At 48.0% G+C, this 11,149-nt stretch overlaps 6 protein-coding genes across 6 annotated transcripts; 4 read left to right on the top strand and 2 right to left on the bottom strand.

The window, feature by feature from the left end:
• Window positions 1-740: 740 nt before the first annotated feature.
• On the bottom strand, window positions 741-2,821 carry N7503_006142 (uncharacterized protein; the record flags this gene model as incomplete). Its single annotated transcript, XM_057065689.1, has 2 exons — window positions 741-2,712; window positions 2,769-2,821. The coding sequence occupies 2 exons, from the start codon at window positions 2,819-2,821 to the stop codon at window positions 741-743; spliced, it is 2,025 nt and encodes a 674-aa protein (XP_056923432.1).
• A 371-nt stretch (window positions 2,822-3,192) lies between these two features.
• Window positions 3,193-5,056, top strand: N7503_006143 (uncharacterized protein; the record flags this gene model as incomplete). The annotated part of the gene is made up of 3 exons (XM_057065690.1): window positions 3,193-3,885; window positions 3,940-4,526; window positions 4,594-5,056. 3 exons carry the CDS (start codon window positions 3,193-3,195, stop codon window positions 5,054-5,056), a joined length of 1,743 nt encoding a protein of 580 aa, XP_056923433.1.
• Window positions 5,057-5,719: 663 nt separating this feature from the next.
• Window positions 5,720-7,815, top strand: N7503_006144 (uncharacterized protein; the record flags this gene model as incomplete). The annotated part of the gene is made up of 3 exons (XM_057065691.1): window positions 5,720-6,594; window positions 6,656-7,197; window positions 7,247-7,815. The coding sequence occupies 3 exons, from the start codon at window positions 5,720-5,722 to the stop codon at window positions 7,813-7,815; spliced, it is 1,986 nt and encodes a 661-aa protein (XP_056923434.1).
• Window positions 7,816-9,100: 1,285 nt separating this feature from the next.
• Window positions 9,101-9,373, top strand: N7503_006145 (uncharacterized protein; the record flags this gene model as incomplete). Its single annotated transcript, XM_057065692.1, has 1 exon — window positions 9,101-9,373. One exon carries the CDS (start codon window positions 9,101-9,103, stop codon window positions 9,371-9,373), a length of 273 nt encoding a protein of 90 aa, XP_056923435.1.
• A 93-nt stretch (window positions 9,374-9,466) lies between these two features.
• On the top strand, window positions 9,467-10,064 carry N7503_006146 (Phosphatidylinositol Kinase; the record flags this gene model as incomplete). The annotated part of the gene is made up of 2 exons (XM_057065693.1): window positions 9,467-9,615; window positions 9,659-10,064. 2 exons carry the CDS (start codon window positions 9,467-9,469, stop codon window positions 10,062-10,064), a joined length of 555 nt encoding a protein of 184 aa, XP_056923436.1.
• An 812-nt stretch (window positions 10,065-10,876) lies between these two features.
• On the bottom strand, window positions 10,877-11,113 carry N7503_006147 (uncharacterized protein; the record flags this gene model as incomplete). The annotated part of the gene is made up of 1 exon (XM_057065694.1): window positions 10,877-11,113. The coding sequence occupies one exon, from the start codon at window positions 11,111-11,113 to the stop codon at window positions 10,877-10,879; it is 237 nt and encodes a 78-aa protein (XP_056923437.1).
• Window positions 11,114-11,149: the final 36 nt, after the last annotated feature.

The raw sequence follows: 11,149 nt of genomic DNA on the forward strand, positions 1-11,149 counted from the left end.
AAGAAGTCCGCCAATTGCGGGATAAAATATGGTTCCAATCCTTAGCAAAATAGGAGTTAACAGCAGACAACATCAGATTTTTGATGTCTCCTGCTGGGCTCCATCTCAATTGGATCTACAGGTGGACTGTCGGGAGCAGTGTCTATAGTCTCTACCGGTGAGGCAGGGAGATGTTCAAACAACATAGATTGCAGGATACGGGCTCGAACAGAGCCTCTTGATAACCCTGGTTTGAATTTACGTTTCAGTACATTCAAGTTTACTGATCCACGAATCGGGACCGTTCCTCTTTCCACATTCACATGCAGTAGCACAATGAAGGCCAAAGAAGACTACGGAAAGGTGATAATGGGCAGATACATTCAGCAAAGTAAATTCTTCCCCTTTTGATGCTCTTTCTCGTGCTGGTGGATTGCTCCATGCCCAGTGAGCTACAATGAGAAGTGAACTAAAGATCCACCAAAAATAGTTGATATAACCAGAAATAGCCCTCTAAGTTCAAGTACAGCAAAATAATTAAATACCAGTCAAAGTTGTTAGGTCAGCTGACCATGGCATTCATATCCTCTCTCTCTCTATAGACTTAGACTCTTCTTCTCTCCATACCACACTTTACATAACATTCTGATACGCACGTCCGTACGTTCGTAGAAAGTAATGAGTGCATCATCAATAAATTGAACGGAGGTGACGACAAATCAACATTTGAAGTTTGGCGCACTCAGCCATCGGTAAGGCCCTCACAGCTTTCCTCTCACTTCCAAGGCGCCATTGTCAATCTTTGGTTCGTTTTCCAATTCCACGAGTAACATGCCTTCTGCGACATCCTCCTCCCCATTCTCCATCTCATATGTCCATTGGACCTTGCCTGCTCGAGGACTCCTCACTTCCAACTCCATCTTCATCTGCTTGACAAATGCTAGAACCTGATTGTAGGCAACTACCTCTCCAGGCTCAACCAAAACTTCGATGAGCTTTCCTGATAGGGGAAGAATCACATGCTTTGGGTTCTTTGGGTCCCCTCGGCGGTGTGACGATGAGACCAGCGCCGATGCTGCGGTAGAAGTCGTATTGAGTTGCATCCGAAAAGGAACCGGGGTTTTCGAGGACGGTGTCGTATATTCAATCTCAGCGGCAAGGGAAGTAGGAAATCCATTGTGTAGAACCTTGGAAAGGCGCAAATGATGTTTTTCCGGGTGGTTGGATGAATTTTCTTCAAGAGGTTCTAGTGTAAGGGACCATGCATCACCTTTGCGGAATAACAAGCTGGAAGACGGCATATTACTATACACCATAGACTGTTGCGAAGGGCCACCTAGTCCCTCCTGTTCTCGGATCATCTTCGAAACGCTTTCCCCTAGTTGAAGCACTTCAGGAAGCTTTGATCCAAGCCACTGCGTGTCGATTTTCCCCGCCATGAAATCGTCATGAGCGACAACTCCTTGCAAAAGGTTTATATTAGTCTTGACACCGTTTATTCTTGTGTCAGCCAACACGCGTTGAGCTTTTCTGACGGTTGCTTCCCAGGTAGATGCACTGACAATGATCTTGGCCAGCAGGTTATCAAAGTTAGGACCAACAACCAGTGCATTCGAGCCGGAGATGTTGATATTAGTGTCCAACCGGATACCGTGTCCACTAGGAACAATTAAGCCAGTCACTTTACCAATGCTCAAAGCAAAATTATTACCTGGGTCCTCGGCACATAGGCGGAGCTGCACTGAGAAGCTATTCGTAGGTGGAGGCTCTCTTGCGCTGACTTCAGATCCGAGACCTAAATCATCTAGCAAGTGACCCTGAGCTAGCAGGAGCTGTGTTTGCACAAGGTCAATGCCACTGATGGATTCCGTAATGGTGTGTTCAACTTGAAGGCGTGGATTAACTTCGAGGAAATAGTATTCTCCTCGTAGTTCACTGACAAGAAACTCGAAAGTCCCAAGTGATCGGTATCGAATCTCACGTGCCATTATTAGTGCCGAATTGATAACTTGGTTGATCAAGCCTCTGCCTTGTGCCAATGCTGGAGCACATTCCACTACCTTCTGAAATCGTCGCTGGACACTGCAATCTCTCTCCCATAAATGTCGGACTTGGCCTGCGCCATCGCCAATGATTTGGACCTCAATATGATGGAATCCATCCACTGCAGCTTTCTCAACAAATACTCTCCGGGAAGGCGACTCGCTAATCGCACGTTCAATGCTATTATCTAGCTCATGGTACTCGCGCACGAGGCGAATTCCTCGGCCGCCGCCTCCGTCAATAGCTTTGATCATAACTGGGAAACCGACCTCTCTAGCAAAGCTTCGTGCTTGTTCAATATCGGCGGTAGGCTGGGACATAGCTTTTAAGACCGGGACACCGCATTGTTCCGCTAGTTTTTTGGCCTGAAGTTTATCGCCAGTACGGGCAAGATTCTCCCAACCAGGCCCTATTACGGTGACCCCAGCTTCATGCCACATACGGTGCGCAAAGTCGGCGCTTTCACTAAGGAACCCATATCCCGGGTGCACGGAATCAATAGAGTGTTCCCGAGCAAGATCTATAAGAAGTGGTATATCAAGGTAGGACGATGCCGATAAGATTTGGATTGTATGATGCGGTCGTGCTAGATCACAATGCGACCGGTCATCCGCTGTGTAGAGGGCGAATGTCTCGACTGGATCAGGTAGCTCCCGAGCAGCATGCAGAATGCGAACGGCAATTTCACCTCTTTAATACGATCAATCAGCCACTTGACGAGTCTTGTATTCACTAGGGTGTCACACCTGTTTGCGACCAACAGCCGTCTGATAGGCCGCGAGTACGGAGAGGTCAACATCGAAGGGTTTAGAAGCAGGGGCGGAAATAGAAATGGGAATAGATAGTTGAGACGATAATAGCCGCGCAAGCATAAGTATTATAAAAGTCAGGAATTATATACGATTGAAGCATTTGTATTACTTCCCGTCCACCTTTCTCTGTGCCCCTCGGCCCTCGGGAATGTTCCCATTCCCGATTATATGAGTCCAGAAGTAATTGTGATGGTTTCTCAATAGCTTGTCTATGAGGCCCGAGGCCCTCGGGAATGTAACAACCCCTTCTGCGGACAAACAGTCGCCTCCCAGTTAAAAGCCAATGTCAATGAAAATGAAGTCCTAGGAAGATCTAACAATTACCCTCAAGCAATTTGACAGAGAGTAAAATTAGGATATGGCGAAGCACGATGACGCGTTCCTGCCAGAAGGAAGCAGCAAAGACCAAGCCACCGAGCGGCTGAACCAGGTGTCGTCGCACATATCACCATCGACCGCCAAACCACAAGTGATAAAACCAAAATTCAAGGCTACGGCTTCCCATCTCCAATCAGACTACTCTGATGTTTTATCACAAATCGCCACCCTTCGCGCAATTGCCGCGAAGCCGGACCCTGATCACCGTGGATATGTGCGACAGAAACAAGCCGGAAAGCTGTGGGTGCGAGAACGCATAGAGCAGCTGCTCGACCCCAACACTTTCCAAGAAATAGGTTCTATCTCTGGGACAGTGATATGGGAGAAGGTTGGGCCCATGCAGGAAAAGCCGGTTTCGTTTGTACCGAGCAATAACGTCCAGGGCTTGGGTATGCTCCAGGGCAGAAAGGTTTTACTTACAGCCGATGACTTTAGTATCCGGTCGGGGCACGCAGATGGCGCAAGTGCTGGGAAGTCGGCGTATATTGAGAAATTGGCGGTTGCGCTAAGAGTTCCCGTCGTCAAGCTAGTAGACGGCAGCTCCGGCGGAGGCAGCGTGACGACAATCCGTAAGGAAGGATGGAGTTATCTTCCCCACGTGGCTCAGTTCAAGCCAGCGATACAGCAACTAAATATGGGAATTCCTAATCTCGGTGCAGTTGTCGGACCGGCTGTACGTTAGCCAGACCTATTTATCCTACCAGCGTGCCGCTAATAATTACCTTAGATTGGCCTTGGCGCCGCAAGGGTAGTCTCCTGTCACTTCTCCGTTATGGCAGCAGATATTGGCTCGCTCTTCAATGCCGGCCCTAAAGTCGTGGAGGGCGCAACTTTCGAGGAGGGGCTTAACTTCCAGGACTTGGGAGGACCAATGGTCCACTGCACAAACGGCACTATCGATAACCTAGCTACCAACGAAGCCGAATGTTATGAGCAACTACGTAGGGTCTTGAGCTACCTTCCCAACTCCGGTAGCGAAGCACCTCCCGTGGTTCCTTGTCATGACCCCGAAGACAGGGAAGATGTCGGATTGCGGAACATAATTCCACGGCGACAAGCACGGACGTATAATCCGTACACTATTATTCAGTCTGTGGTCGATCAGAACTCATGGTTCGAGATTGGGGCCCTATGGGGTCGAACCGCTATCAATGGGCTCGCACGAATCGGCGGACATCCTATCGGTGTGGTCTCACTCAACTGCGAAGTGAATGGCGGTGCACTAGATGCGGCTGGCAGCCAGAAACTGACGCGGCTATTGAAGCTATGCGATGTCATGAACCTGCCCGTTCTGCAATTTCTGGATGTCCGTAAGTATTATATCTATTATCAAAACCTGTGGATTTGCTCTAACTCGATCATATAGCGGGCTATGCTATAGGTACCGTCGCCGAGCGCACCGCCACTATGCGATGGGGGTGGAGCTTGCCAAGGCATATTACAGCACCACGGTACCAGTCTTCAACGTTGTGACGCGGCGCGTTTTTGGCGTGGCCGGTGGCGTCATGCTCGGGTGTCGCGATCCTGTTATGCAGGTTGCATGGCCGTCCGGGCAATGGGGTTCACTCCCCCTGGACGGCGGAATCGAGGTCGGGCATCGACATGAGCTTCGTGAGGCAGAGAATGTAGGCAAGAAGGAGGAACGGTATAAGGAGTTGGAGGAGGAGTATCTGCGTCTGATGAATCCGGTGCGGACAGCGAACGCGTTTGGGGTGGAGGAAATCATTGACCCGAAGGATACTAGACGGGTTTGCTGTGCATGGGTGTCGCATGTTTATCAGGTACTTATGCAAGAGCGCCTGGCAAACAGAGCGTGTGGGAATATCCGACCTTCATTTGCTTGATTTTGTGAATAGGAACTATATAAATGCTTTGAAGGCCCTTCCAATCATTTGACTGGGTGCTTATTGAACCAAATTCAACCTACTTATTCTTTTTCTCTTCCTCGCATCCCCTAGCTTTGCTGGATGTCAGAACGAGGCGGCAGTAAAACAGATGTGGATCCTACAAGAACCAGAATCTATCTTCAAAATCATGCGTAGGTTCTCTTGACTTGTGTATCACTTGAAGTCTTGGGATTTTCACAAACACTTTCCAGAACTTGAAAACCATCCCGCCGGCCCCACTGATTTTTTACTTGACGATGTTCCAGCAATCAAGCTACCGTCTAGCGGTTGGAAATATTGGATTATCGGAAATTGAACTATCATACGACAAACACTTCAATTGGCAGTACCTCGCGTAGAATCACCACAATTGTAATTGTATCCTGGTGTGAAATTTTTCTTCGGTGAATACCTCCGCTTATCTAGTACAGCCGTCCGAAGTAGCCTGATGATTGTTTCATAACAAGCTCGGCCGACTGCGTAGATAGCCGCGGCTATACACTACGGGCCTTCCCCTCTTCGGAAAATCGAGCGGCCGTTTGCTAGATAAATCCCACACAATGAACCCGTAGAGCTGTATAGTCACGCCATCAATCTATAATTTAATCTTACATCCGGACAATGGACATATTGCCTAATGCCATACTGGGGGGTGTCGCCTTAACGGCGCTTGCCATGTACATGGATGCGAAATACTCGGTGAGCAGCGACCTTGCTCAAATTCGAAGTGTACGACAAGGCCAAAAGTTTGCCCAGAGCCTATTTGAAAGACATGGGCAAGATGACTGGTCGTTCTACCATATCGTACACGCCTCTCATGCAGTACAAGATACAGTTGGGGCCGACGAAGCGCTCCAGTTCGAAGGGAGAAGCTGGTCATACAACGAGTTTAGACGGGAGATCGGACGTGTAGCAGAGGCATTGAGCCATGCCGGTATCACCAACCGAACGGTGGTATGTCTTTTTATGGACAACTCGCCCGAGTTCATCTTCACCTGGTGGGCGTTGTTCAAAATCGGGGCCATTCCAGCCCCGATTAACACCAAATTCAAAGCCGAGCATATCAGACACTGTGCCAGCCTTTGCGAAGCCTCATTCCTCATTTGTACCACGGAGCTTTGGGGCGTGATTCGAGAGGCATATCATGGTCTCCATGATAGCGCTCCCAGTCATCGCCAAACAACCATCATCTACGACGCGGGAACCTATGTTTCTCCGCTAGAATCTTTACCAGATGGGGTTTTGTATTGGGTCCATGACAAGTTCCCTCCCGCCAATCCTGGGACTGATGATTACCCAAAGTCCCAGAGACCTAAAATTGGTCTTACGATGCCGGTGCAATATCTGTTTACTTCCGGGACAACAGGCCTACCTAAAGCCGTATGCTATCCCGCTGGCTTTTGCCTAATGCTCTCCAACCACGCTAGATGGCCTGGCATGTTTAAAACCCGTCGAAGATTTTACATCTGCCTACCTATGTTTCATGGAACAGCACAGTAAGTATACACACTAGCATGATCGACGTTCCATTATATTTATCTGATTATGCTCGTACAGAGTAGCAGCAATGCCTGCGACATTGACTACGTTCGGCACTGTGATTCTCGCTCGTCGATTCTCTCGTCGCGAGTTCTGGGCTGATTGTCGGAAATACAACGTGAATGCAATCTTATATATTGGGGAAATGCTTCGATACCTGGTCCAGTCCCCGCCGGACCCCAACTTCCCGGATGAAAAGGACCATAACGTCACTCTAGCATTTGGGCTAGGTCTCGCACCAACTGCCTGGAAGGCTTTCCGCGAGCGGTTTGGTGTGGACTGGATTGTAGAATATTATAGCGCGACGGAGTCGACAACATCACTGACCAACTCTACCCGGAATAATGCAGGAAATGGCAAGGTCGCCCACTGGGGTCCACTGATGAGGCGCTTCGGACAAGATGCATTCTATATTGTGAAGGCGGATCTGGTCTCTGGGGAAATTCTTCGAGATCCGAAGACTGGGTTCTGTATTCAGGCTGAGACAGACGAGCTCGGGGAAGCGATCTGCCGCATCAAGTCTCCAATCCACCGGAAGCATGACTATATCGGCGATGGCGGTGCTGAGGCTACAGAGAAAAAAGACGCTATGGGATGTGTTTAACAAAGGCGACGAATTTTTCCGGCTGGGCGATGCACTCTTTATGGACACTGACGGGTATATCTCGTTCTCCGATCGCCTCGGGGATACCTATCGGGTCAAGGGTCATAATATATCCACGACGGAAGTTGAAAATTGTCTCAGCCGCCATCCTGACATCGCATCGGTTAATGTCTATGCCATTCCTATGAACCAATACGGATACGAAGGGCAATTGGGCTGTGCGGCCATTGAGTTTCATGCAGGGTCATGCGACCGTGCGGACAAGATCCTCAGTGGGCTCGAACAATGGATGATGAGCTCTGAGCACGGCATCCCGGGATATGCTATCCCACGGTTTTTGCGCGTCATCGGGAACCGCTCCGACGAAGCGCTTGATGCAGGCTCCAGTCATGGAAAAGAAACAGAGCGGGTGTCGACCATAATGAAGAAGGTAAAGATTGCGCTCCGCGGTGAAGGATTTACGCCTGTTGGACGTAAAGATCAGATGTACTGGATTGAGAAAGAAGGATCTGGTTATGTTCCGCTAGTTGATGCCACTGCGCAGTCACTTCGGATGGGGCAGTTCCGGTTGTAGCATAATATAATAAGAGATTCTGCTTGAAGGGGGTAGTAAAAATTCGTTCAGGTCGGCGACGTCGAGGCGTTACAAATCGAGAGATTGCTCTTTCCTATACTGTAGTGGTTAATTATATATAACTCTAAAATATTTCTCTATATCCTGATTAGTCCGTTTTATATGTCCCCCTCTAGATTTCCGCTTTTAATCTTTAAGCTCTTATACTGTAGTGGTTAAATTAGGCTTCGGCAAATGGTGTGGTGCCCATGGTGTGGTATGGTGTGGGCCCAAAAATGGTGCACCATTTGACTTTGAAATGGGCCCGGAAAACCATGGTGCACCATTTGGGCCCATTTTTTTTGGGCATAAATTTATGTGTATTTTTCATAAAATATGCAGAAATTTTGGTTTTAGAGGAGTAAAATACCACTTTAAATACCTCATATATTATATATAGGTAATATAAAGTCAGCTTTTTAAAGGTATGATTCGTATAAACTCTATGGCTCTACCTTATTTTTCTTTGATTTTTTATCATTTTTTAAAAATAATAAAGGGTGGTTGGGGCGAAGACGTATATATAGTGGTAAAGCTGCATATTCCATATATATATATCTCCCCTATTAGCACGGTAAATCAATCACTTTAAAAATTACCACTTTATACCACATCTAGCTACCCTAAGTATAGGGTGACCTAGGGTATTATAGTATAATAAGCTTATATTAACCTATATTATATATAATTATAATAGATATAGTAGAAGGGTAGAGAAATAGTAGTTACTATATATATATGAACTAGAATAGACGTAATCAAAAAAAGGTCTTAGTAAAAAACAGGCAGAAATTAGGCAGAAATCAGGCCAAATCAGGCTAGATCAGGCTAAATAAGGCATCTACGCTAAACCTCGTAAAAAAAGGTAGGCCTATGGTGCACTATATAGTACACTATATAGGCCTATGAATTTTATAGTATAGTGTGGGCCCTAGAAAAAAAAAATAGTGCACTATTTACTAAAGCCTAGGTTAAATACACTCGACCCTAATATATTTCTTAATATCCTGATTAGTCTATTTTGCGTATATCTATAGGCTTCGGCACTTAGGGTTAGGGTTGGGGTTAGGGTAGGGTGGTTAGGGTGATCTCCGTGCCGAACGTCACGCAGAGGTTGTTTTCGCTGCCAGCGATATCACCCCTCTATTGAAACCTCTAGCTCTTCTGATTTCGTCCGTAAAGCGCTCTCCAGAGACTCCGGATCCCGTGCTAGACTATGATGATGCCACCTTGTCTTTGTTCCGTGATGCCTGGTTCAATATCGCCATTCACGGCATTACGCTCCAATTCCAGTGTCTTCCACGAACATCACAATGAACTTCGTTTGCTAGCGTCATTCTCCACCTCTTGTGGCGGAGGATGGATGGAGTTACTCGAGAGCGACGTCGAACTCAATACCGTGCTAAGGAGAGGCACCGGCCCCCAGCGAGTATTGGAGCAAAAGCGAACTTTGATTTCAGAGCTGGCTGGCCGCGAAAACGACGTGAAACGCTTGGATTACCCCGAGCCGTCTTCCTAAACGCCGTATTGTTAGTCGAAAGTCTCCGTGCATCCTCGGGATTGCACTAAGATCCTCCAGTACTTCCGTGATCCTTCTCTAGCCACGCCCGAAATGGTTGTCTGCATGAATTCCGTCGCCGAGAAAACCGTGACTTGTTATCTTTCACGTACCTTGTCGGAAGAATATGACGACTTTTCGGCGCCGTACCTTTCAAAGCAGTTGGCCGCCTACCTCTTCAGCCTGCTGCCACCGCATCGAGCGTGTGCAGAGCATTGCCACGATATGTACGGATAAGATCATCAGTCAATGTCCCTCTGCGCTCTGCGAGAAGCATTCTCTTTTCGCTTTGCTTGAGATCCTGACTGTGATGTGGACATCTTGCCTGCAAGGAGAACTAGATGAGTTTGAGTGGAAGCCAACTCTGGTCTCACCTATGGGAATTGTTAAGGTTGGTTGCCTGATAACTATGCGCTCAGAGAAAAGTGACATTGGACCGATTCCTTGTGCGAGAGCTCGAACATGGGTGACTGCGGTCTTGAATATTGCGCCACTTGATATCAAGGGCCTACTTCGAACATACCTTTCGGAGTATGATGATGATGGCTATGGCCATATTGCCTTAGGTCGTTCCTTTGCTATTGAAATGGGCTCCCTGATACCGCAGAGTGATCCACGACTAGGATCCATTGGGGGGTTACAATGCACGTGATGTCAACATCGCTTCGGACTTCATGGCTCTTTACGACTCGTCAAATACCGTCGCCCCGAGGCGCCTTCATCGATTGTTCCGGAACATGGATTCCAGCATCAGCGATAGTCCGAGAATTGAAGCAATCACTGAATCTGAGTCCGCTGGTGATATCGACCACTCCTTATCTGCTCTCTTTAGACATGATATGAATGGAGAGAAATCCCCTTAATTGAGGTCAAGGATGTTCTGCGGCAAGCAGCGGGTCTAATTTGTAGCAGCAAGCCTCTTTATCAGTCGTTCACTACCTGGTGGCCTTGCCATTTCAAATCTTCCTGAAATAATCAAATTGGGTGTCAATCTCTGTGGCTTGGTGTCATCCACGAGAACCTAATATCGAGCCACGCATCCTAGCAGAGGTGGTGGAAGCCTGGGAAAGAAGTATTAACCGCCGAAAGGGATTGTTTGATACATCCTTTGAATATACCGATCCGCTACATACCCAGATAGAATTGCTGCCAACAGACAAAGCATTGATGCTCCAGAAGCAAGCCGCGCAGAACACACTTTCGCCACATTTGCGCGTTCTGCAGTTTTCGAAAGTCATTTCAACGCCATCCGCCTCGGCAATCTGCAGGACCAGCAGTTGTTCGGCCGCTTGATTAGCAGTACGGTTGTTGGTCTTTCAAAGACCCAGTGTCATCCTCTGGCTCGAGAGATCCATTTCCGCATCGTCCTCTTCGGTTTGAGCGTCTTGAAACACTTTGGCCGCGGAACCCCTTTGCATCTTGGAAGCTTAAAGAGACAAATCCTGTCTGCCGCGCTGAGCTGGTTTAGACATCCACCCAGATGGTCCTTTGGCGGTAACCGACTACAGGATCAAAGCCGAAGACAAAATCCTTGATGTTGTCTCTACTTTGCGAAGCGTTGCAGACATAGCTAGCCAGTCCCATGGGGCATACAAGTCTCTTCAAGCCAAGCAGGAGTTGACGCAGATTCTCATCGAATGAAGGTCGCGTCTTCGCGTTTGGCTGTTTCCTTGGAGCCTGAGCGGAAACATCACATGCCATCGCTTGGAGGCAAGCACACTACAGACGTATGTTCTG

Source organism: Penicillium pulvis (genome assembly GCF_028828015.1).
Source record: "Penicillium pulvis strain IBT 33274 chromosome Unknown contig_23_segment0_segment0, whole genome shotgun sequence".
In the NCBI taxonomy this organism is placed as follows: Eukaryota; Fungi; Ascomycota; class Eurotiomycetes; order Eurotiales; family Aspergillaceae; genus Penicillium; species Penicillium pulvis.